This window comes from Gavialis gangeticus, unplaced genomic scaffold, assembly GCF_001723915.1.
Source record: "Gavialis gangeticus isolate Ggan-Ray unplaced genomic scaffold, GavGan_comp1, whole genome shotgun sequence".
Taxonomy (NCBI): Eukaryota; Metazoa; Chordata; order Crocodylia; family Gavialidae; genus Gavialis; species Gavialis gangeticus.
In genome coordinates this window covers 61,303,246-61,329,569 of record NW_017728995.1, presented here as the reverse complement: position 1 = coordinate 61,329,569, position 26,324 = coordinate 61,303,246, and the positions used below count along the sequence as shown (strand labels likewise).

The window sequence follows — 26,324 nt, the reverse complement described above, 5'->3', positions numbered from 1 at the left end:
GCGCGCGCCCAGCAGCTCCACCACATCGCCCCGCTGCGCCCAGCGCTTCCGGGGCACCCACGTCCGGCGCCCAGCGCTTCCGGGGCACCCGCGCCCCGCCCCGCCCCGCCCCGCCCGCCATCTTAGGAGGGGCTGCGGCGGCGGCACCCATAGCCACCATGTTGAGTGGGGCAGGGGAGCGCTTCCGGGGCGAAGGGAAGGGAATGAACAGCGATAGTGACTCGAGATGTGGCTGGTTCAGCGCTCTTCCCTTAAGGCAGTGGCGCGAGAGCGCTAGGCCTCGGCTGGCGGTGGAGGGGGGCCGGGGGCAGCCCCAGCCTGGGTCACGGGGGAAGGGGCTGTGACCTGAGCGTAATCCAGCCCCGTGGGGGCAAAGGGATGCCTGGCCCTCAACCATCTGCACGGGGGAGGGGGCTTGGCACAGCCCCGGGGGAGGAAGGAGGTGTGAGGTGACCCAGCCCCATCCTGGCCAGAAGGAGGGAAGGGGGCATGGCTTGGCTCTGATTTGGTCATGGCCTAGCAGGGCTTGGGATTTTGGCCACAGGAAGGGGTAGGAGTACTGCAGGTGCCTGGGGCGGCCATCTTAGAGGACATTCTGGTTTCTTGCTGCTCTGTTCTCTTGATACAAAACACAATGCCTTTATGTCCTCTTATTTTTCTCCTGAAGAGAAAAATAAGAGGACATAAAGGCGTTGGTTTTTGTATCAATAGAGGAGAGAGGACAATCAGACTGTCCTCTATGATGGCCACCCTACCAGAGTCCCCTGCTGCCGGTTGCCCCAACCTCAGGAGATGCCTGCGGGACAGATTCCACAGACAATAAAGTTTAAGCAGCCCTGTGCTAAAACATCTGCTCCTGCCGCTTTTGGAGACAGGATACTGGTCTGGATGAACCATTGGTCTGACCCAGTGGGACTGTCTACATGTATGCCTGACTGCACAGTTGTTACTGCGCAGTCATTTAGTACTTGCTAGAGTAAGCACTAAATGACTGCACGGTGACTGCTGTTTCTCTGCAGTCCTGGTGGCACACAGGCCATTTCCAACCCTACTGTGCAGTAGTTTGTTGTCATAGCTTGTGTCCTACATAGACACATCCTGTATGTCATATTCCTGTGAGTTACCAGACTGTTTGGTGTAAAGTCTGTTGATCTTGTTACATTGTTTAAGTTTTGGCTATCACAGATTTCCTTTGTTGATCACTAAATATATGTTTATGGATTGCTGCATTAAAGGCATTAAGGAAAAGTTTGCCTTTTAAATATGCAACTGAACCTTTATGGTACAATATAAAAAAATGTAAACTTAGAATGAACCTGCTCTTGTAACTAAACTGTTACTCTAGGCCATGGGATTTGAGTGGAAAACTGAGCTAGAGCCTGAATTATTTAACTTGGACTCTATAAAAAGTGGTTCAAGCTGTGAGGAAATTTTAAAAGTGTACCTGTCTTGAACGATTTTCTTTCTTAACTGCAACCATGAGCTATTTTCCTTCTTATTCAACTTTGCATAAAATCCCTGTGATGACCAAAGATATTGTTGCATAGAATCTGTTATTAGGAAAATACTGAACAAAAATTCAATAAATTTAATACAATTCAAAAGCTGAGAGTGATGAGGAATGGAAAAGTACTGAAAGGAGTGTATACTGTCGGGACAAGATGCGGGGATGCGGCTGAAGGCCGAATGAGAACATGGCGGCCTTCAGGATAAGCTTATCAGGGAACAGCTTGAGAAAGCACACTTGGTTCAGCAAGACACCAGGATGAGTCACTGTCAGACTGCCAAGAGTATGTTACGATGCCGGTTGATCTGTATGTGATTTATCAGTATATAAAGTAGTCTGTGCTTTGTTCTCGTTGAGAACTAGCTGCCCCTGTTTTTTCTCCCGTGGCCATTCAAAATAAAGCGCTTCTGTTAGCCAAACAGTGATCCTGTCTGAATTTCCACAACAAAAGCCAAGGGGCTCTGATATTTTTTGACCAGCCAGCTCTTACGAAAGTGCCATCAAGTGATCATTGGAGTAGTTTGAGAACCTCTGGCTCTTTGCTTATCTACTGTTGCAACTGCTTTTTATTTGCTTTAATTTGTTCATTATACTGAAGCTAAGTTGGAAGGAAATACTGTGTTTGAACTCTTGACCACCAGCCAATGATTTGGCAGGGAAGCCTTGATTTTTAGTTTAAGGGGGAAAGGTCTTAATATAGTACAAAACATTTACTCTTGTTTGATCAAACTGACCCTCACAAAGTGCTGACATTTATTTCTAGCAGAAAGGCAAATGCAATAGACAGAAAACATTTCTGTAAACGTAAGTATTAGTGTTCATTTTGTTTGAAATTTGCAGCTTTATAGAGTTTAATCTGGTGGTGTAAAACTAATCCACTTATTTTTATTCTCATATTTGATTGCTTTAAAATAAATTTCAGTTTGTAAACAGAAGTGGAAATATGACATTGCAAATTCAAATATAGGAATGCTTGTTTTATGGCAAATATTATAAAGATACAGAAAATTAGCATTCTATAAAAATGTGCTAAAATGTTTGGATTGTTTTGAACATTTCTTTAGAGGCTAAGATAAACTTTAAGCATCTACTATACTGTTAAACAATTTTGTGGATAGTTGCAGTGTTAGGTTGTTTATGTAGGGAACAAGAAAAGAAACTAATTTAAACATTGATTGATATATTTCATATGTAATCTATTTTTAATAGGGTTCTGATATCAGAATCTTTGGGTGGCTACTTTGAAAACCAGCTTCTCACTGAAGAATGGCATCATTATGTTCACAAATTTCTTCATTGCTTCTCGCTCTGTCTGGGTTCATCATTTTAGTTGTTACTACTCTGTCCAACAAATGGAAAATTTCCAGCACTGCAAAAGAAGCTGTTCTTACAAACTGGCTCTCTGAAGGTCTCTGGATGACTTGTGCGAGTACTTCATTGGGAATAATAGAGTGCAAGAAATTTTTCTCCTTTCTGATTGCAGACCGTAAGTGTATGGTTATTTAAACAAAATCCAAGTTTTTGGTTTACCAGTGTTTTTAGACAGACAGGGCAGTAGGCTAGGGTTACAGGCTAGAACCCAGACCAAAGAGCATCAACACAGTCTGTTATTGCAACTACTTTGATCTGATCTGAAATAGCAGCTCCACTCTCTGCCCTACCATGTTTCCTGTGAGAGGGTGGGGCCATTGGATCCCATAATTTACCCTTTTTGTAGCAGCATACATGAACATGCTACGGTGCATAGGACGTATGGAAACTCCAGTGAATCTGATCTACCTGTCGCCTTTAGTAGCCTCAACTTTCTGCACGGAAGTGAATGTCACTCCCAATTGTTTTAGAAAATATACAGTTTTCACTTGTCACTTGTCTTTTGTTGTTAACTACAATAAGTTTGTATATCAATAGGTTTGAAGTATTTATTCCATCATGGGAGATGCTGCTGTGTTGTCCGGAGAGCAATGTTAAACACTTTCTCACTGTTCATACTAAAATATATTTTTTAGGAAAGAACAAAATTACTAATTCCTTAATGTATATCCAGCTAAACAAATCATGATATTAAGGGCAAATCCTATTCCACCGTTTAGATATCGATGTCCACTTTGCCATCTAAGTGTGATCCCATTCCACCCTATTCCAGTGCCTGAAAAACAATGCAAAACAGGGATGGGTCCTTCTCTTCACTGTTTTTGGTGACTCACCCTTAAGGCTGAGACGATGATGTGTGTGGCAGGGCACTGTTGGTGCCTGCAACTTTAAGGGCTGAGCTGCACTTTAACGATCTGAGCTAAGCAGCCAGGAGGTGCTTGATTGCAGTGGCCATTTTAGATCCCTGGCTGCCTGGGTAAACAGAGCAGCTTGTTGCTGGCAGGCCAGGTGGTATGCAACATTCTGGAGGTAAGGGCAGGAGCTTATGGGGATGGATTGGAGGATTCTGGTCCTGGGTATTACCTAAAATTGTTCCCTGCCAGGAGTGGGTGGCCTGGTGGGGCTCCCAGTGGTGTGGGCCTCCAAGAAATACCAGACCAGTTACCACCCTGGTGAAAGGTGGGTTGGGGTGCCTTAATAACCCCAGCTCCCACAACTGGGTGGGTCACCTGATAATAGTGTTAAGAAGGCAGACCCAAGTTAGAGAGTGGGCTATAGACTCAGAAGCCTGACTTAAAGTACACTCGACTGGTCAATGCTGGGGCCAGGACCAGAACGGTCAAAAGGGACAGGGCGCCACTATGAGGGAGGCCTAGAGCTGAGGACCTGGGATTTCCAACTGGCCTTGGAGGTGAGGCCAGGGCCTGCATGGCCAAAGGTCTTGGGGGAACCATGCCCTAGAGGGGAAAGAGTTCAGGGAGCTAGGCATCCCTTAATGAGGGTGGAGTAGGCCACCTGATTGGAGGAATCTGGATTGGAGGATTCTGGGGCCCAGTGTGGGGCCGGTGATGTTAACATCTGTAGATGCCATCTGTGAGGCTTTTGGCTGCAATGTAGGGAAGGAACGGAGCCTCAGATAGCGCCTCCCTGGCATCAAGGTAAGAATGGGCAGCCTCCCATCTTATGTAACACCTCAAGTAACAATAAGGCATGGCAGGAAAGACAGGTGGGCAGCATGCCCAAAGGCAGGTGGGGAAACTAGCCCTGTGGGACCCCACTTTGCCACAGTGTGTTACAGAATTATGCTTGAATATTTTTTTTTTCTGGGACTTCAGCAGGGTGGACTAGGATTGTAATGTATTTAAGCACTTGCTTAGACAAGTAACAGGTGGAATTGGATCTGTCCCTAAATGTCATGCTAAATTGTGCATGAATTATTAATTTAAAGCAAGGATTTGCTAAAGGAAATTGAATGTATTACTAATGTTGCATATCAAAGTGGTTCTAGAATTTGTGATTACTCAGAAGACACAGTTTTAGATTAAAACATACCTTCTGTGTTTTCTAGGATAAGACTTGCAAGTGTGGTAATTTAGCAGCAGCAACCGTAGCAACAGATGAATGGTCTTTTATTTAAAGACTGAAAATTATTTCGGATTTAATTTTTCTGGATTTACCATATACATTCCTGGATTCAGTGCCAAAAAAAATCCTGCTAGACTGAAGGATCAGTGAAGGATTGTTATATATACTAACTTATTATCACAATTAAGAAAATAAATTATTACTTTGTGCTATTGAAAACTGGTATTTCAGAGCTATCCTGTGAGAGAGAAGTTTTCCATCTATTAGCCAAATATTGGATCCTGCTTTTAATACAACATACTAGGTACCATTCTGCTTTTTCCACTCCCTTGAGAATGTGCTGCATGCATAAGACAGACACAGTTGCAGAAGCGTCCATGTAATGAGTTTTGCCTGCCAGCTGCTAGAGGTGCAGGGCCCCAGAACCCAGAAGCCTTGCACCTATTTCCTCGACAGCTGGCAGGCTTCGTGGCCGAAGCAGGGGTGACAACTCCTGCAGTTTTCACTCCCCTGTGGTGTAACATATAGGTGACATAAGTTTTGCTTTTAGGAATCTGGGATGCAGTTCCCCCCAAACCCTTGCACTTATCTTCTTGAAACTTGGCAGGCTTTGTGGCCTCAGCAGGGGCCACGACCCCTGGAAGTTTCATCCAAATCAGTAAAAAAAAAAACCCCAAAGTTATAGATATTTAATTGATTCCCATTATACCCTATGGCTGGATCTCCAAAGTGGCTCTGAAGTGGTTTGGAGGCTCCGAACAGCTTTGGAAAGCCTAAAGAAGCCAGCATTTTGATCCGGACATGCTGCTTCGGATGCTGAAATGTCCAAAGCTTCTCTGGATCCAAAGCGCGGTCCAAAGCCTCGCACAGCCCTACTGCACAATGCATGGGCCATTTATTGGCCAACAAATCAGCCACTTCAGGCTGATAGACAATTTTCTTTATATCAGAGCCAATCCAATATTAGACCAATGTATCGGTGCACCTCTACTTCATAATGTATTTTCCAGTCTTCAAATGTCTAGTGAAAAGGTCGTTATGAGTATGCTTTATTGGTGGACTAGTGCAAGGTTTTCAGGACTAGCAATGCTTTTCAAGCACTAATAAGTTGACTGATTTCAGACCATAAATCTAGTGCCCAATATCTTCTGCTTGGTTGAAAGAAAGCTCCCCCACTTTGTTACAGACCTATTTAATAGTGTAGGAATTCCTCTCAATTTTCTAACCACATCTACTACTAAGATGTTTGACTTTTGCTAAGTATTGGTGTACTGTGGATTTCTGCTTTTAGGATTTGCATTAATCTGGGGATTCTTGATAAGGGTAGGACCTGGCTGGTAGCTAGTTCAAAATCTGTTTCATAGTTTCTAGGGTTGGAAAGGACCTGAACAGATCATCAAGTCTGACCCCCTGCCCTGGGCAGGAACGAGTGCTGGGATCATAATACCCCAGCCAGATATCTATCCAACCTCCCCTTGAAGACCCCCAGGGTAGGGGAGAGCACCACCTCCCTTGGGAGCCCATTCCAGAGGCTGGCAGCCCTAACCATAAACTAATGCCTCCTGATATCAAGCCTGAACCTACTCTCAATCAATTTGTGGCCGTTGTTCCGTCTGTCTTTGTAGGGCCTGGTCTGCTGCCCCCTGACCATGCAAGTGGCCCTCCTCTGGACCCTCTCAAGGTTAGCCACATCCCTCTTGAAGTGTGGCACCCAGAACTGGACGCAGTACTCCAACTGTGGCCTGACCAGCACCGTATAGACGGGAAGGATCACCTCCCTGGATCTCTTTGTTGTGCATCTACAGATGCATCACAAGGTGTAGTTAGCCTTACTGACCGCTTCCTCACATTGGCAGCTCATGTCCATCCTGGAGTCAACAATGACTCCAAGATCCCTTTCAGGCACTGTGTTGTTGAGAAGGGAGTTCCCCAGCCTATAGGTGTGTTGCAGGTTCCTTTTCACTAGATGCAGCACCTTGCACTTGTCTGCGTTGAATTCCACTCTATTCTGATCTGCCCACCTCTGCAACCTGTCTAGATCTAGTTGGATTCTGTCCCTCCCCCGCAGCGTGCCCATGTCTCCCCACATCTTTGTGTCATCAGCAAATTTTGACAGCGTGCTTTCCATGCCCACCTCCAAGTCGCTGTGTTTGTATTTAAAATGTCAGGACATACCAGTGCATTTGTAACATATTTTGCAGTAAGTTTGCATAACCACTGATCAATGTCAACTGCCAGAGGCATGTAATAGAAAGTAGGCAGCACAGCAACTCAAAGTTCTGATTAGTTTGGGAGACACATAGGCAGTCAGTGCCAACCAGAAAGCCATAATAGCATAGACTCTCCCAGGGAAGCTATGACAAATGCAGTAAAAGGGGAAACAAACTAATATTCACGCAGTCCATTAAGGTCAGAGTCTTTAAAACAGTAAATGTCATTCTACTAAACTAAATGTATGTTTACTAAACTTATGTATATATTTTTGATGTTTTCAGATGTCCCCAATGCATGCCCCCAATTTTCTGTGGAGAGATGCAGATGGTAGGTGAAAGAGCCACCTGTGCCTTAGGGGCTGCAGTTTAAGCATCATTGAGCTAATAAAAATTAAGTCCCATATTCATCCTTTCCGTCCCTGCTTGTTTTCAATTCCACTCCCTTAATGTATAAGAAAAGAAAGATGGTTGCTTCTATTCCTAATTTGTTGCACCACACTGTTAGAAACCACCACCCAAATCTCTTCTTGCTGAGTAAATTTGATGCCCTGTTGTAGTTTAGTGGATCACAATTAATCCCCAATCCCTTTACTTTTTTAAATGTTCAGCTATATGTTGAGGCACTTTTAATTTAACTTTTCATTTATTTGGGTCTTAATATAGTAAGTATTAAATTATAGTTTGTTTCCTAGTGCATTCAAAGGCTGCTTGAACTGTCGGTGAAGTTCATTTGCAAAACATGCACAGATTTCAATGCTTGCTATATGTGAAAATTTTTACTGAAAAAGCTAATTCTAATATGGAAGCAAACTTCTTTTTTTAGATAATATGGTTCAAATAAAAGAGAAAGCTTTGAGCCATTGTAAAGCAGTCAAACTGCTTCAAATGTATGACCCAGAGATTTAAAAAATGTGGTTATTCTTCTTCAAGGGCCTTTATGCATCCCCACTAGTGGGATTTCAGCCCCTTTATACACTGCTGTGGCTCAGTGCCAGAGAAACTGTGTCCACTAGTGGGTGCTGCAGTGCTCATGCTTACATAAGCAGCAGCTCTTTTAATCTAAGGGTGTCTGAGTCTACTCCAGTTGCTTCACTGCTGCTGTAGTAACAGAAGGTATCACAAGCTATTATCCAGAACTATTCTGCTGGCTGCTCAAAATAGAATACATAACCTTGGAAGTGATATCAACTTCATGCCTCTTCTGCAATGGCTCTTGTAGTTGGATCTCCCCCAGATCCCTGGTAAGATATAAGCAGGAACCCTACCTCACCATATGCCCCACGTACCAGTATCAAAAACAGTAGTTTTGACAGGATGCTTGAAAACAGGTATGAGTAGCTCTTAGGGAGATGCAATTCTCTTCTTTAGAAGGGTGGAAGGGGAGATTGTCTCAGCTGCTCAGACCACAAGTTCAGGAAGTTGACCCTAGGGTACGTTAACCAGTCCCTGTTCAAGAGCTTGTGGCATGGAGCTCTTAACCTGTTAGGTGCTTAAAGAGATGAGAGTTCAATTGGAGGCTAAATATTAACTTCCAGATCAGTTAGAGCATCTGGGAAAGCAAGATGAAGTAAGGAACCTTGATTAAAATCTGTCCTAAAAATTAAACCTCCTAATAAAGAAGTAGGAACTGTTGATTCAGATTAATTCAATGTGCCATTGTCACATGGGAAGTAGTAGACTCTCAGGTAGACAGATTCAAAGGCAGTGCAGAGGCAAATTACCCTGAAGTTCTCCCATTTCTAGGTATCTTTTTTTGCTGCAAACAGCAAGGTCTTATGGGATGTAAGTAATTCAGTAACGTTCTGGAATGTGGTGAATCTACTGTGCCACCAATCTTAAAATTGCAAGGACTCCCCAGAGGCGGAAGAGCAGATTTCTACAAAATCTTTCAGAGAAGTAAAATTATTACTGTGCTACCTTCCTAGAGCTTTAGCAGATTAGGCAACACTTGAACAGGCACATGTGAGTATGGTCAGGACTGCCAACCCTGCTCTTATATAAGTCAATGGCAACACTCTCAGAGATTTCTGTGGGAGCTAAAGCAAGTACAATGCTGTTCTGATATTCTTTGAAACTAAAACCCAGCCTTCTGAAAGGCAGGTACAAAATGTCCAGGAAATTTTTGAGGAGCATAAAAAAAAAAGCGTTAAAAAGCAGATGTACCCCATAGAAGAAGAATTTGTATCCCTCTTGATCAATGATTCCTTCAGGGGATCATACATAAACTTTACACACCATTGCTTTATAACTGCATTCTGTTGTGTTGCATTGCTATGTAAATCTAGCTCAGCATAAGAATATTTGTGAAGGTGTTGTGCTGCCTGTTCCAGGTGACGTAGAGGCAGATTACCATGAATGATTAACCCCATTTATATTTGCAAAGCTATTTAAGTTACTAAAGTTAGCAAATACCAACATAGCATTTTTTGTTGAGCTGAATTTCAGTATGGTTATACCCTGGATTGCTGTATCTCTAAAATAAATGATACTTTGACAAACTGATGTTTTCAGGAAATTGATATTGCTATTTAAATAGCAATATCACTCAATTTTTACTTCACAGGTAGTAACTTGTTTTGCAGTGATTTCATGACCTGTGCTTGGTATCCATGAGCCATGTAATGTCACACTCAGCTTTCAGCATGAGTGGGACTCTGTTATATGGGAACACATCGCCTTAACCAGGGATCAAAAGTCTGTAAAATATTAATGTTAACCATTTATCCACAAACTTAATGTCTCTGGTATAATCTAGTCACCTGAGCTAAAATACATTCTATGATTGCCTTGCTTATTTTTATTAATATCACTATAAAAGCATACTATTTTTTTAAGAAAAAGGTAAAGTTCCTTTTGTTATGTTTTAACAGTCTAATTTTGTCTTAAAGCAAATAACATAGCACAAAACCTGATTTATTTTTAATCAGCAATAATATTACCAATAGTTATAGCCTAGTGTAAAGTCTGTGATTAATTAAAAAAAAAAGAGATTCTGTGAACATCACAAATATTTACCAACATTATCACTCTAGCAAGCTGTTCTGTAAGAGACTTGGTTAGACTGTCTAACTTTGGATGCACCATGGGCTCATTCTGCAACTTTTAATCAGAAAAAAACTATTAAACATAATTTTTTAGCTAATGCAATCAGTCTTTATCATAAACTGCTCCTAGTTATTACTGCTGTGTTCTTAAATGTTTATCACTCTGTGGGTTGAGCAAAGAGCAAAGGTAGATTCATTTTGGAGTGAAACCAGAGATAAAATAGAAAGTACCCTTCTAAAGGGTGGATTTTTCATACACATCACTTTAATACTGAAACACACCTGTATCAGGTTAATATTCACAAACATGTCTGTTGCTTTGGAAATTACTGGCTTTGTGTTGAGTTTGTTCGGGTGCCTGATGGTGGGATCAACTTTGTCACATAATTACTGGAAAACCTCCACCATATATGGGAGTGTTATTACAACCTCTACCTTGTATGAAAACCTGTGGAAAAGCTGTGCAGAAGATAGCACTGGAGTCACCAACTGCAGAGAGTTTGATTCTATGTTGGCATTGCCTGGTATGTGTCCATTTTTGTGCATTCTTTTTATATAATGGAGGAACTTGTTGGAAAGAAGTAATTTCAATTTAGAAAGTCTAATCTTGTATCTTGTCTACAAGTAATGCTACATTAAATTGACTTCTTGGTCATTAAGGACCTCTCTGACTATAACAATCAAGTAGTCTATAAAACAGTAGAATGTGTCAAATATAACTCATTAGGAAATGCTATAAAATAATGTCAGTGAACTCACTTCATCGGGCAATGATTTTTAATAGACATTTTCGACATAATGTACTCCATTTTCTGACATCCTGTGGGACGATTTCTGAAAATTGTAACATTTCTGGCTTGAATTGATGGTGTAAATTATTCTGTTTTTTCAGAAGCCCATTTCACAGGCATTTTCTTTTAATGTTTGATATCCAGTACCCAATGGCATAGTGAAGAGGGAGCGGCTGGGACACCAGTCCCAGGCACTTAGTTGGGAGAAGCAGGGCACAAAAATAGAAGCTGCTGTGCTGCTGGTTTGGCCACCACCACTGGCAGCACAGCCACTGACACTGCCCCATCTGAAGTGCCTAGATACACCTCTGCCAGTACCCTGCATCTGGAGCATTTTAATATGGTTAGATATAAAATAGTATTTTTGGCCAAATGCATGGTTAGATTGAGAAAACTGTTTTGAATGTAAGAAATTAAAATAAGCTATTAAATGCTATTTACAATATTTCAATCTTAGAAATAAGGAATTTTTCTGATTGTATTTGTTTTGAAAATCATAGGTATACCTGCTGCGCAAGCTAAATACGCAGACATGGCTTATCTTTCTATGGATTGTTCTAAAGTATTAATCATGTAATGACAATATTCATTAAATTGTACAGTAAACTGTAGGCATAAAGTATTGACACAACAAGGAGCAATCATCTCACATTGCAGCAGGGGAGGCTTAGGTTGGATATTAGGAAAAAAAACTCTCTCACCAGGAGGATGGTGAAGCCCTGGAACAGGTTACCCAGAGAGGTAGTGGAATCTCCATCCTTGAAGGTTTTTAAAACCTGGCTCAACAGTGCCCTGGTTGGGATGATCTAATTGGGAATGGTCCTGCTTTGAGTAGGGGGTTAGAGTAAATGACCTCCTGAAGTCCCATCCAACCCTAATTTTTTATGATTCTGTGATTCTATTATTCTGTTCTTAGGAATTGTAAGCATAACTGGTTTGTCATCACTATTCCTAGTTAACTCTGTGTGAGCATTTTTATTCCATAACGTGTGCTTTTAAAAAAAAATTACTTTAAGCCACTTTGCAAGAAGTTTCTTGACATAGTTATTTTAGACTAGCTATTCCATTTTGAATTCATATTCTCTGGAAGAATTGGTATGAGTGTAATTACGGGCCTACCAAATTCACAGGCCCTGGCAGCTGATTACACAGCTGTAACACAATTTCATGGCCGTATCGTTGTCGGGGCCATCATTTTGAAGGTGGAGCAAAGCAGCTCCCCTCATGCCTCTGACTGGCTGAGGGATGCTGAAAGTTCCACCCCTCCCAGGCTGACCCTTAATTGACATGTTAAATTTTCCTTACTCGACCAGGAGGTTTGGTACAGCAGAGGGATCCCTAGCTGATGTCACAGGGCTTGATGTCAAGGGCTCAGCTTCTGATTTGCTCTGCTCCAGCTGTCATGCTGCCCCCCCCCCCCACACACACACACAAATCAAGAGAGGGGGACTTTTGGTGGGCTTTTCCCTGCTTCCCTCCCTCCCTTTTTGGAGACAGAGAGATGGGAAGTTTTCCTGCTTTGTTCTCTCTCTCTTTTTTTCTCCCACCCCCCAGCTTCAGGAGATGGGTAGTCTGCCTTTTTTTTTCTCTGCTTTCTCCTCTCTCCCCCTCCCTCTTCTAGGAGACAGCCAATTCCCCATGAAAAAGCTTGGGGAACCGGCTATGTTAAAAAAAAAAAAAAAAAAAATAGCAAGGAGTTGGCAAAAAGCTATTTCATGGGACACAGCCAATTACATGATTTCACAGAAATTGTGTATTTGGTAGGTCCCCAAGTCTGAGAAACCTAAAACTACCATACATTTTATCCAGGAGAGGTGGGGGGAAAAATAAAAATGTATAAACATGAGTTATTTTACAGGTAAAATGTAACATCTTAACTACATAAGAAGTTCTTTTAAAAATATTCATTGATTGTTCTTAAGGGATTTTAAAAAATGGTGCTCATGATTTTCTTTGCATTGCCTTAGACTGAGAGGACCATGAAATGTGTTTTGTATAATATTTTTACATCCTACAATAACAGGGTAATATCCATCTGTTTTCTATCCACAGACTGCTTATATGAGCATGGATTATATTATCATATACATCCATTAATGGACTGGGCCTCATAACATAGAGCTGTTGGCCCTATGTAGAATCTTATTACCAATAATATAGATACAGCTCTAAATTTATTCAGTCATATTAGTACTGGGGATCTTTTAGAATTCTCTGGTGTAAATATAGCCAGTTAGGCAAGACAAAGGGAGTATAAGTGATAACTGAACAGAAACCGGTTTTAAAGGACTTTTTAGGAAGCACATAAGAACTTCATAATGAAGATGCAAAAGAAAAAGTGAAGATGCATTAAGATACATGAAGATCAAGATGATATGGAGAACTGGTTATAGCAATAGGAAGTAGGATCTGTAGGCTGTGGGGCAGAAATGAATGTAGACGTATCTGGAATTTGTAGCTAGGGCTTTGAAGGTGAGAACTTTAAGCTTAGATTTCATGCAGTAAAAAAGAAGTCAATGAAATATATTCAGAGGTTGACACACTCAGAGTAACATGGATGTACAGTTGAGAAGCTGGGAGGCTGAACAGGATTTTGCAGAAGTCAGGGAAAGGAAAGAGGTTTTATTGTGAAGATAGTAAAGAAAAAGCAGTTTCCACATGAAATAAGAAATAAGCATCAGAAGTTGGAGACACTATTTATGGAAAGAGAAAACTCACATTTGGGATTTTCAAGCTGGGAGTGCCTGCTAGGAAACAGGAAGAGTAGTGATAGAACAGGGAGACAGAGAAAAGAAGTAAAGAACAAATAACAATTCAGTTTGGTAGATTGAGAGAGTAACAGGCCATCCAGGAAATGCCTTTGACATCTGGGAACATGAGGTTAGATAGATAAGTGAGTAGTACAGTTTGGATGTAGAAGCTTGAATAGTACAGCTGTCCCAATAGTACAGACTGGATGAAGAAATTATTTGAAAATCACAATATAGAAATGTGATTGAAACCATGACAGTGAACAAGATTAGAGGCAGAATGTAAGGGCCATATTACACATTACACTTAGCTTGTGTTAAATTTACTTAAGCCATTGGTGACCATGCATTCAAGCAGTAGAACATGTGCTAAGAGTGATCATGTTCTAGCCAAGTTAAGACTTCATGTAAGAAACGTGTCTAGATTATATTAAGTAACACATATTTGACTATCATTGGACTGCTTCGTGGAAATAATACAAGCAATTTGCAGTCCGCACCCAGCTGTGACATCAGCTAGGGACCTCTCTGCTGTACCAAACCTCCAGGTGGGATAAGGAAATCCAAACATCTCAGGAGGAAGGATCATGGATCTTTCATTCTTAAGGTTCCTCCAGGATCAAGTTGAAAGCTGGATGCCCACAGCTCTGGAGAGTCTCAGGGTTGGGACTGACAGTCACCTGATGGTCTAACTGCACCAGGGCTGATTCAAGACTCCAGTGCATGTTGGTGCTGGGACCAACAATCCAGGGAGCTTTGAACTTTAGAGATCATAATAAACATTAGTGTGTGGCTGTTCAGAATGGTTTTAACTTTCATATCGCACAGACTTAATTTGTACTAAGTGTCCTGTGTGACAAGGTCTTTAAGAGATGGATAAGGAAGGCATCTTTTGTGCTGGGCTAGTAGGGGCTGAACTGAAGCAGGAACAGGAAGTTTATTGTGAAATTCTTTGCATTGGGAGCCTTAAGTTTGTAGAATGCCTTATCTCTTTGTACATTCAGAAGGATATGCGATTTGGCTCCAAGTAGACTTTTGGCTTCCTCTATAACTTTTTCCTTTTATATTTTTATTTTCTATATAAGATGCCTTGAGCATCTCTGAATAGTTTTATAACATTAGATTTTAGAGTGAGAGTGTTCTACTGGATTTGGGGATCCTAAATTTGGAACACTGGTGGATGTAAAATCTCCCAGGCAGATGCCTAAAGCTTATGGTAGCCAAGATTTCTGGTATTTCAGTGAAGCAACTATAGATGGGCAATTCACAGAACAGCAGATGAACTAGTTAAGGACAAAAAAACCTCATGGATCTATGGTTCAGGATCTGTATTTGCACAATATAATTTGTTAGCCAAAAATTTCAGGTTTCCCAAAACCCCAATAAGGAGTTTGTATTGAAGATCTGTTTTTATGTGCTGCTAAATTGGATTGCAGTTCATAGGAGCCAAAAAACATGAATCTGCCTATCTGTTGTGCTACAGCTGGGAAATAAAGCATGTGCTACTAAACAGTTAACCAGCTGCCCGTCTTTGTTTGTAATGGGCTTTTAAACTTGAGTTTTTATTCTTAAGATGCTCAGAGAGAGATCTGTGTTTTAGATAAGAGGTTAAAAAATGTTCCATTTTAAGGAATATACCTACGTGGTACATAATAGGCGATTTGTATCCCACTGAAGTGGGTAAAGCATGAACAGTGTCCTGGAAATGGAAAAGCAAATTGAAGAACAGATTGATGAAAAATATGAAAGGTGAGATGATGGGCCCAGGAGAAGATAATTTTCTGGATAAAATAAAGGGAAATATCCAACAATTTGTGGAACTAAAGCAATCTGATCATGAGGGTCTAAGGATGCAGAAACTTCCTTTTAGGATTTAAGGGAGGGTCCCAGGACCTACCTATGGGTTATGAAACTGTAGAAGGTGGAACTAGTCAGCTCACTTTCTTTGGCCACGTTCTATACAGTAGTGCTCAACCTTCTAGACCACTGGGTCAAATGAGTGGCATGGGTTAATTTGAGGCCTGATGCAGCATGGGATTGGAGCCATGGGGTTGGGTCAGTGCATGGGGTTGGGCCATTGGGTTGGTGTACTGTTCCAATCCGATCTTACGTGCAGCCCAACCCCCTGTGCCAGCCCAACTCCACATGCTGGCCCTGGCTACACAGCAGCATGATCTACGATGATGAGCCACATCATCTGGTTTGGAAATTTCCACAAGTCTGGAAATCTGGCAGCAACAGAACAGCAATTAACACTACCACCATTCCACAGGCCTGGTGACATGATCTCACAGGCTGGATCTGGATGGGACAGAAGTTGAGCACCACTGCCCTATAATTAACTTTGTCCAGTCGAATTCACATTCATTTGAGATTTTCTATCTGCAAGCACTTGACCAAAACAGAAATTACTGGTAAAATAAAATGCGGTTCAGCTCTTCCCACTCAGTAATTCTTTACATTCTAATCATCTCCAGACATTAAAGTCAGGACTTAAATTGCCTGTGTAATGCTAAAGCATGACAATATATTTGATACATAAATGATGCAAGAGCCTCAGTCTTCATTTTGTGATTCTTCCAAATCATTAAAAATGATTTTTGTTTTGTTGTACTTACTAGATAAAACTGATAGGAAAAAAAAATCAAATGTTAATAGCTAATAATTGTTTACTATACAAATGCTTCTGGAATGTTTTCTTTTAAATGTGAAGCGCATCATGTATATATACTGGTTTTAAACCCAACTACTAGTAATTTATTTTCATCTAGCATCAGCATGCTGTATTGTTTTATAGCAGGGCACTGGGAATCAGTGAGCTTAACACTTAAGGCTAGATTCTGTTCTACCTACAGGGCGCATATACACATGTAGTTAATGGGGAGCAGTAATCTCCTGAGTTTATTGCTCCCAGGCACTCCGCTTGAATGGGTGCCCAGGAACAATAAACTCTGGAGCAATAAACCCCAGAGTTTGTTGTTTGAATGTGCGCCTTGGATCTCAGCATGTTGAGCCAGGCCAGAGCAGCTCCAGCTGGCAGGGACCCGTAAGGTCAGCCTGGGGTTGCTACTCTGAGCTCAGTGCGCTGCGGAGGGGCTGGCTGGGGCAGCATCTGCACATGCGCTGCTCTGGAATTTTTCACTCTGCAGCAGGATAGTACTTGTAAATACAAGTACTATCCTGCTGTGGAGTAAATTAGTTTACTCCAGCCTGGCAGGGACAAATGTAGAAGCTAAGATGCTTAATGCACAACTAATCAGTCTATTACACAGTAAATGGCTTATGTAGACCTACCCACAAGGTACATAAGTGTATTCTAGGTTCTTAAGTGTGATGTATTTGATCGTGCTCAAGTCCCTGAAAAATTCTTACTACAAAGAGTGGATGGGTCCTCCTACTTCTTTGTGGCTTAGTCGTAGGAGTAAGATGATGGTGTGTTACAAAAGTGGATGCATTAATAGATTTTCAGGGACTTAAACAAGGTGGAGTAGAACTGCTCTTAGGCATTTGAATCTATTTTGACATCCAGTAGGTGGAACATGGTCTGACTAGTCCCTGTGCTGCATTTCCCCCCACCAGCAAAACAGGAATACTTAACTTGGTGAAGTTCTTTGATAAATAGTGTTTCTGTGCATGTTGTTGCTATACTTTTCAAAACTATCCCCAAGCTAGTGTTAAGAAAGAAGTTAAAATATAATTAGCATCTTAGAATAAGGGTCAGAAGTTTAATAACACTATGGCAAAGTGGAAACTCCCTGACAAGCCACAGTGCTAATCTCCTCACCTGCCTCTGGGCACGCTGGCCGCCTTTCTTTCCTGCCATGCTTTGTTGTCTCTTAATTGGTTCTTAATAAGGTGGGAGGTTGCCCTTCGGATGCCCTGTTCTCCTGGGGCTTATGTATGCAGCTCCAACCACCCCTGTACTGCATCTTAAGCCTTGCAGATATTCCCAACAGCTGAGCTCTGCTTCAGTCTGAGGCCAGGCTCAACTCATCCCAGTGTTAGGCCTCTCGCTTTCTTCCCTATTATGGGCCACACTCATACCACCTCCCTCTCACCAAGGCCTCTCCAACTCCACTGCCTCTCACACGCTCTCTCTCATAGTATCCCTTTGCAGGGCCACTCTCATACCACCCCATCTTTCCCCGGGGCCACACTTACCCTGCCCTCACCTGAAGGGCCCTGGGGCTTGTTTCCCTGCACTCCCCGGCCAGCAAGCATGCAACCTCTCCCATGAACCTCATCTGAGCAAGTGCTGGGCGGTTTGCAAAACACTGGGGTGACTCTGCCTCTAGTCCCTCACGGGGTCACTCACCCAGCTGTTCTGAATTAAGGGCTCCTGACTCACCCTGTTGTTTACCCTCGGCACTTCCTCAGCCACTCCACCCAATTGGCCTGTGGCCTCAGGCACCCGAAGGCTTACCTGGACCCAACCCAGCCCTCATGTTAGCAGGGCCTACACTTGAGCTCCCTGCTCACCAGGACCAGTTCATGCCATTTCCTTACAGGGCCTCACCTCAGGTCCCCTGTTCACAGGGCCTCACTACTCACCCCTTTCAGTATTCACATGTAACTATATCCTGGCCCCTAACTCCAGCCTCTCTCCTTGGGCTTTGAGTCCTTCACTGGGCTCCTTCCCTGCCCCACCTGCCCCTCCCCACAGTCAGGTCTCCTAGCCTCTGGGGTCCTTGCCTCTTCCCTAAGCGCCATGCCCCTTGCTAGGCTCTCCAGGCCTCCCAAGTGCCACTCTGGTGCAGGCTGTCACGTGCCCCACTGCACCCTGCTCTACACCTCTGCTTCCACTGAGGCCCATTCTTCCCCCTTATGCTGGGGCCTGGGGTCACACACACACCCCACAGGTTCATGTGGCTGCAGCTGTGCCTGGCCCCCAACTACCTCTGATGTTAATTGACCCACCTGAAGGTGGAGGCTGGGGTTTAGGCACCCCAACCCACCTTTCACCGAGGTGGTATTTCCTGGGGGCTCTTGCACCACTGGGAGCCCCACCATGCCACCCATCCCCAGCAGGGTGCAGTTTTAGGTCATGCCTAGGACCAAAAGCTTCCTAATCATCCCCATCAGCTCTTGCCCATACCTCCTTGTGTTACCAGAGCAGCAGCTCCACCAGGAGATACTGCTTTCTCAGTGCCGGGCAGCCGAGTCCTGCCTCCAGCTCTGCTGGCTTGCATCTTAAAATGGCTGCTTGTCAGAGCTGAGCTGCACCTGCTGGTTGCCTCTTCAGTCTCTTACAGTGGCAGACACCAGAGGTGCTCTGCCACACATCTTCCCCCCCTCAGAATAGTTCCTGGGGGAGGTTCCCCCTGCTGCTTCCCCAAAGCAGGCTCCCCTCAGAGCCTGTGAAAGCCCTCAAGTGGCAAGCACCCCCGAAGTTATAAATTACTTTGAAAAACACAGATAAAGTTGTAATGTTTTCTTTGTACACCAAGTCCTTTTTTAGCCAATTACTTGGCTAGGAAGTTGGAAAAGGTTGCACAGATCTGGAGGCAGGGATGGACAGTGTATACTGTTACGCAGATGTAAGGAAAGCTCCAAAGTTTGAAAAGTCCAAATTGCTAGTAGGAAGAGGGTCTATTACCCCTCTTCCAAATAGCCATATGTATATAAGCCTCTTTATTCCACAGGATTTTAAGCGATCCATGAAGGGCTTTCTGTAATCTGTCAGGCTTTACTGACGCGCCTCTTTCAGTTTTCTGAAACTATAAACCCGCTTGTTACTAGTAAGTGTAGTTCAGCATTAACATTTGCCACCAAATTAACTTCTACGTTCAACAAATATTCTACTTTTTGATGCTTCTCTAGACCAAACAGCCAAACTTTTAAAAGTTCACTACTCCTAATCATGTCACCTTATTTTATCAGTATGTTTTCACAATTGGACTTAATGTAATTTCTTGGCAAAAAAAATTTTTTTTGTCTCTCTTTCCAAAACAGCTTATATTCAGGCATGCCGTGCTTTGATGTTCACGTCCATCGTTTTGGGTCTCACATCTACTGTGCTATCTTTGTTTGGTTTAAAATGCACACAAGTTGGGACAAGCAATGGAAGCACAAAAGCAAAGATGGCTGTAATAGGTGGATCCATGTTCATTTTAGCAGGTAAGATTCTAGCATTATATATTGAGGCTTAAAGTAAGATTTGTATAGATATTCAATAGCACTTTCAGAACTAGACTAAGGAAATATGTATTTATTTTCATAATTTAAAGCTGCTGAACTACTGTATTAAGTAAACACTTCAAGTATACGCATCATATTTTTTTTCCTTGTAGGTCTCTGTTCCATGATTGCTGTTTCTTGGTATGCTGCAATGGTTACTGCTGAGTTTTTTGATCCACTGTATGGTGGAACCAAGTAAGTTGTAGCACACTGCTTCATATTTTTAAGTTGGCAACAATAGTTCCAATGGGTGATTCTAAACTATTTCAGTACTTCTGTCTATATAGGTAACTTCACTTTACCCTTGCCCCTCAACACACAAACAAAAATGTCAGCAAATAAGCCATCCTTAATGCACACATGTAGACCGTTAAGACCTGGAGTTAATTAAAATACACAGGGAAATAGAAAACTATCAGATAAGCTAAACATGCTTACTAGATGTCCTACAGAAAGATGAAAGATATATGCAGTCAAATATTTTGATTCCTCCCAGGAGGTGCAATAAAAATATTTTTCACTCCAAATTAGAAATTTTACACTCATTTGACTTATTAATTAAAGGCACTGTAAGCAGTTTTTCATATTTTATACCAGTTCCTATTTAACTAAACAGAAGACATTTCAGGGATAATGTTCATTAGCATGTGTAAGAGAAGTGCATTCATCTTCCTGGAGAGAATTACTGAAAGAGTGATAAAAGTATTAGATACAAAAGAAAACTGATAAGTAAATGAAATAAAAAATCTTGTTGACTTGCCCATAGCTTCTGGGCTTCAACACTGTTTTATGTTAATCAGTTACAAGTTCCATAAATGCCTTGAATAACTGATGTCTCTAAACTTTATCTTTAAAATTATTAACTATATACCTATGCGGTTCTGAGTGAATTAACAAACATATTTATTAGTTAAGCGTAACTAAGTGTCCCATTTTGAAAACTTCTGTGCAAGCTAAAAAAGGACCTGAGAAAAACATAATGTTAAGCTAAACACTCCTTGGAATCACTAAAAAGGGTTACCCCAATTGAATTTCATTTCAGTATTGGCTACAATATTTATCAAATTGGCAAATCAAATTTGTTAGACTTCAGCATGAAAAAGTAACCAAGCACCCTGCAAGCTGATTCCCTTTCAGGCTTACAGGTCCTTTCTATAAAGAACTGCACAAGGAACCTTTATTCTCCTTTAGGTTTTTCCTTACTACTGTCCTTTGCCATGATGTCTACAAAATGTTTGACAATGGCTAGATAATAGTTGCACAGAGACCACCCTCTCTAATGCTGGTCCGTATTGTCTCACTGCTTCTTTATACACCTCCATCTGTACATCTCTCTCTTTTGTCTTGGGACTGAAAAAAACACCTGCATTATCTGAACTTAATGTAAACAATGTTAATTAAGTACACTGTGCTCTCATCTTAGTTGTATTAGCAGCCCCTCAAATGACTAGCTTACACCATGTTCAAGGCTTCTAATAGTCAGGTTCAGGGCTGCTATTAAAAGCCCTGAAAGTGAGGGAAGATAGCTGACTAGCTCCCATCATTTTCAAAGCTTCTCATAACAGCCCTTTGACAGTTATTTTTCCTTTACTGTTTCAATGTAGTTAACTAAAGCACAATTGTGTAACAGGGTAGGCAATGGAACTAAAAGATGCACTTAGACTTAGTTCATTCACTTAACTAACAAGTCTTGCTGGGGTCATCTGATCCCAGCAGTCTTTCCTGCCCAAGTGCAAGGGGGCTGGTCCCAATGATCTGTAAGGTCCCTTTCAGCCCCTAACAACTATGGAACTATAACTTGAGAACAGTTATTTGTTACAATGCAAGACAAGCAAAAAAGTAGGACTGGCTTTGTGTTATGCTGTTAAGCAGATTACATATGTACCTGGAATCCATATAAGTAGAGTAGGGGTGTGTGTAGACGGAACAAGGGCCCTAAATTGAAGTGGCAGGGTTTTTAAAAACTGTTCGGGCTCTGCAGGAAACCCTGCAGGCAGCCTGACAGCAGCCTGGGAAAGCAGCTGCGCGCAAGAAAAGCAGTGAGCCTGATCTCCCTGCCCCAGTGTGGAGCCTACCTGCCTGCCTCAGCCGTTTGGGAGCCCGGTGCTTCCCTCCATGGTTGCAGTGCCCCCCGGGACTGCCTGAGCCAGGTGCCTGAGGGTAGGTGCTGCCTGGTAGTAGGCCCACAGCTGCCAAGGAAGGTAGCACCAGCTCCCGCCGCACTGTAGCCCAGGGACCACTTTGCCTGCTAGCAGCTTGCCCTCCCGTCCCTGCTGGAGAAGCAGGTAAGTCAGCAGGGTGTGTGCACAACACGGGGGTTTAATCAGCTCTAAATTTAAGCAGTGTTTTTTAAAACCCACCACTTCAATTTAGGGCCCGTTTCATCTACACACCCCCACTCCACTTACATGGATCCCAGGCATGTACATAATCTGCTTCACATAGCACAAAGCCTCTACATAGAGAGCTACACCTCCTCCCTTCTTTCCTACCTGATCCCTTCTGTGCAGCCTGTAGCCCTCTATGCATACAACCCAATCATGCATGGCATCTCACCAGGTCTTCGCTATTCCGACGAGATCATATTCCCTATTTGCTAGCAGGAGTGCCAGTTCCTCCTGCTTATTCCACGTACTTCTAGCACTTATGTATAGACAGTTACATCTCCCATTGGTAACCCCCAGTCCCCTGCCACCCCAACATTGTTCCAGCCTCTTGACACCAGGTTTATCTCAAGCCGGTTTCAGCCATTTTGAAACTGGTTTACGTGCATTGAACTTTTGTTCCGTTACAGGTTTAAACCAGTTTCTGATCAGTTAAACCAGTTTATGTGTAACTTCTGTCCCTAGCCTGTGTGTTCAGTATGCTTCTGTCACTGTTGTCTGAGATTTGCCTGTAACTGATATCACTTCACCCTCCATTTAAACATTGTCTTCATGGGTAGACAAAATCAGACAAAGTCTGGAGTTCGTCAGGCCTTTCACACTCAGACATTTTTATACGTAGTTTTGTTCTTACCAATAATACACAGTGGGGAATCTGGCTAGTCAGTTCTACAAAGGAGAAAAAGGTAACTAGTAAGTACTGACTGCACAGGTAATACACAGATATCCAGAGATAATATCAGGGTAATTGAGTAAGTACAGTATCCCTCCCTTCCCCTTTTACCTTCAAGCTGTTGTCTTGTATGTGGTCTATTTTCAGAAGCTGTAAATCTCTTTCCTTTATGACTAACTGTTCAGTATGTTATCAAATATTTATCACTATGCTGGTTATCGCTGTCTGTTCTTTAAATGCTTTATTCAGCAAAACACTTGAACATGTGCTTAAAAGAGCATGCTGAATGGATATGAAGACACTGATGTTATCTATTATTGAAATATGTAATTGGGTATTGAAGTTACATTTATAATTCTTTATAATCCTATCTTCCACACAGACTGGAACTATTTTTGTACAATTAATGCACCTTAGAGCTCATTGTAAAATAATTGCATTCTTGCTTATTATTAAACGTATATGTAATCATGTTGTATGATGCTTCCATAAAATTTTTCAGGTATGAACTAGGAGATGCACTGTATTTAGGCTGGGCTGGTTCTGTTCTTTTTATGCTTGGTGGGATCTTCCTGACATGTTCATGCGAAAGCGGAAAAAAAGGAAAATACAGGTAACTTTGATTTTTTTTTCATTTGACTGCTCAAAGTAAATTATACACTTAAAATATTATTACAAATTTGTACACAGAAAATTACTGCCTTTTCCATTGTAAAATTTCACAACTCTGTAAAGTCAAAATTAGAGAGTAGGACTGCTAATTCAGCAGTGTCTTGCCATAAGCTTAGGAAGGGTTGCATTTATATGTATGTCACATTGACCTGATCTCTAACACTGTCTTGTTACAATTTCTGTAGTAATCAATTATAGTCTTTAATAATCCTAGCCAGTGCTGAGGCTTCTAATATCTACATAATGGAACTATGCAGTCAAAGAGCTGATTTTCTGTTGTACTGGCAAAACTATAAAATCAGTCTAACATACAGTGTTTACTATAGCAATAGAGCTCTGTTTTTCCAAAAGTTTGTTAGTATTACAATTAGGAGGATTTGTCTTGCAGAAAGTTCAATCCTTTTTCTTCTAAAAGCAACTAACAGAGCTCATGAAATTCTTTGGCAGTTCTTGTTTCCTCTGCAGTTCTTACAGAACTCTTTATTTAGCAGTCAGGCAGAAAAAATAAGATTTCTGGCCTACTTGTTTGTCCTTTATGTGGGAAAACCCATTTTTATTTTAAATGACTCAAATATGCAGCAGACACATTTATCTGAGAAACACAATGGTGTTATCATAAACAGCAGGGGTCTATGTACATTTAAAATAGTCAAACAATACTAGGTTCAAGTACATCTAAACCAAGTCTGTTTAAAACTTCAAAAGCAGATCGTTACAGAAGAAAGCAGCATGCTAGGAGATACTATAATTAAACATTTACAAAAGTTGTGTGAAAACTAGTAATAAGGAACAATATTCCAAGTCATTGGAGTTCATGATAATGTTCCATAAACTTCAGTGGACTTTGAATCTGACTCAAAGACTAAATACAAACATTCAAAAAGCCTGAGGCAGAATCACTCCAGTCTACACAGTTTTATCTAAGCTGCATAAATGGGATCAGGAGCAAATGAAACTCACATCTGCCCTTTGGTAAGGAGGAAACAGGCAGATGCCTGTACTGGCCAAGGCCAGAAGGTTGGGGATGCTCCGGCACACCTCCCAGCCTGCCGGACATTGCCAAGAGCACCCCACCATAGCTGAGTAGGGGTCATCTCTTATTGGCTGTCAGGCACATGCCTCCCTGCTGCCAGCCTGTCATCTACCAGGCAATGCTCAGACGCAGGTAGCCAGCAGGGAGGCATGGTTGCCCCTGCTCAGTGGCATAGGTTTTGTCCGGGGGGGGGCTAGGGGATCCACCCTCGGCAGGACAGAGGCAGGAGAGGAGCAGGCGTCACAAGCTACTGGGGGGAAGGTGGTGCCACTGGCACACTGTGCATTCCCAGCTGAGTTGGTGGGGCACAGACTGTCCCTCTCCTGTCCTGAGCCCTGGGACCACAGCCCGGGGAGCCAGGTAAGCCCTCACCCAGCACCAGCTGCTGCTGGCTGGGATCACTCAGCTGAGGCAGGTGCACTTTCCAGGGGCAGGGGGGGCGGGGCTGCCAGCTCAGCCTGGCACAGGGACTTGGTCCCTGATCCATGCAATCTTGGCATTAGAATTGCCCTCTGCCAGGCACTGCAGCCACAAGGGCATGGCTGGTCTCTCCTTCCCCAGGCATCAGAGGTCCAGCAGCTGCATGGGAGGAAGCAGCTTCAGCCAGGAACTTGGTGCTGGTTTGGTGGAAAGGGGGAGGACAGGGAAGGCCCCACCAACCCAGCCAGGAATGTGGGGTGCACTTCTGGCACCATCTCCCCCTACAGCTCATAAACCCCCCAACCAATCCTGCCTGTGGCTGACAGACAGAGAGCTTGGAGGCAGGACTAACTAGGTGCTCAGCTGGAGCAGCTGAACTGTGACACACTGTGGTGGGGGGGGCCAGTGTGGGCCCTCAAAATCCCCTAGAATACCAGCGGACAGGATCTACCTTGATTTGCAAGCGGACCTGGCATTGATATTAGCTAGACTAGTATAACCTAGATTGAGTAAGTCTGATACTACATTGATCCAGATGTATCTTAGACCAGGATCCATCATTTTTAAAGCAGTCTATATGCCCTTAACTTCTGTATGGTTATGGGTATAGACTGGTTTCCAAATGTCTGCACCAGGCCATAATGTACTGATACAAAAATTGTTGAAAATCTGTTTGAGCCCTTCACTGGCATTAGTGCACAATATAAAAGGTCTGCATGATGGATCAGAGGCCAGCAGTGTAAAGTTTAGATAATTTTACTGTAAATTCTCATCCTGTTGAATTATGTTAAAAATTGCAACTTAGCACAAAGATTTTATATGCATAACTGTTTAAGTCAGTTAACTTAATTTGTCAAAGAGTATGTGAATATGTATAGTGCTTATTTATTTTTAATAATTTTTCTTCCTTTATAGCAATGGCAAATACGACTACTCGTTGGGCCAAACCACCCTTCCACAACGCATTTACACCAAAGACTCTGAGACAGTTATGACCGCCAAAGATTATGTCTGAACTCTTTTCCCTTTTTAAAGTTTTGTAAAGTTAGCATTTTGTCAAATCAAATAAAAAAGTTTACTATATCCAGTTTTCTGGTTTATGTTGCAGCCTTTCACTTGAGTACTGAAACTGGTATATATTTGAGTACTATTACTGCAAGTAAACAAGCAATCCCACCCTCATCGATGCTTCTGGCAAACATTC

General features: G+C 42.4%; 1 protein-coding gene across 2 annotated transcripts; it reads left to right on the top strand.

The window, feature by feature from the left end:
- Positions 1-1,960: 1,960 nt before the first annotated feature.
- On the top strand, positions 1,961-26,207 carry LOC109288229 (claudin-15-like). Of its 2 annotated transcripts, XM_019503694.1 has the most exons (6): positions 1,961-2,311; positions 2,717-2,993; positions 19,714-19,878; positions 20,052-20,133; positions 23,498-23,608; positions 26,036-26,207. In XM_019503694.1, the coding sequence occupies exons 2-6, from the start codon at positions 2,774-2,776 to the stop codon at positions 26,133-26,135; spliced, it is 678 nt and encodes a 225-aa protein (XP_019359239.1). In that variant the 5' UTR covers positions 1,961-2,311; positions 2,717-2,773; the 3' UTR covers positions 26,136-26,207. The 2 variants fall into 2 exon arrangements, with proteins under 2 accessions (XP_019359239.1, XP_019359238.1); XM_019503693.1 differs by lacking the exons at positions 1,961-2,311; positions 2,717-2,993 and adding an exon at positions 8,188-10,744.
- Positions 26,208-26,324: the final 117 nt, after the last annotated feature.

Bases quoted from the DNA above. Each gene is read 5' to 3' on its own strand.
- LOC109288229 (XM_019503693.1), top strand. From the start codon at position 10,372: ATGTTTATCACTCTGTGGGTTGAGCAAAGAGCAAAGGTAGATTCATTT. The intron at 19,879-20,051 runs GTAAGATTCTAG...TTTTCCTTGTAG, and splicing joins ATCCATGTTCATTTTAGCAG to GTCTCTGTTCCATGATTGCT. The intron at 23,609-26,035 runs GTAACTTTGATT...CTTCCTTTATAG, and splicing joins GGAAAAAAAGGAAAATACAG to CAATGGCAAATACGACTACT.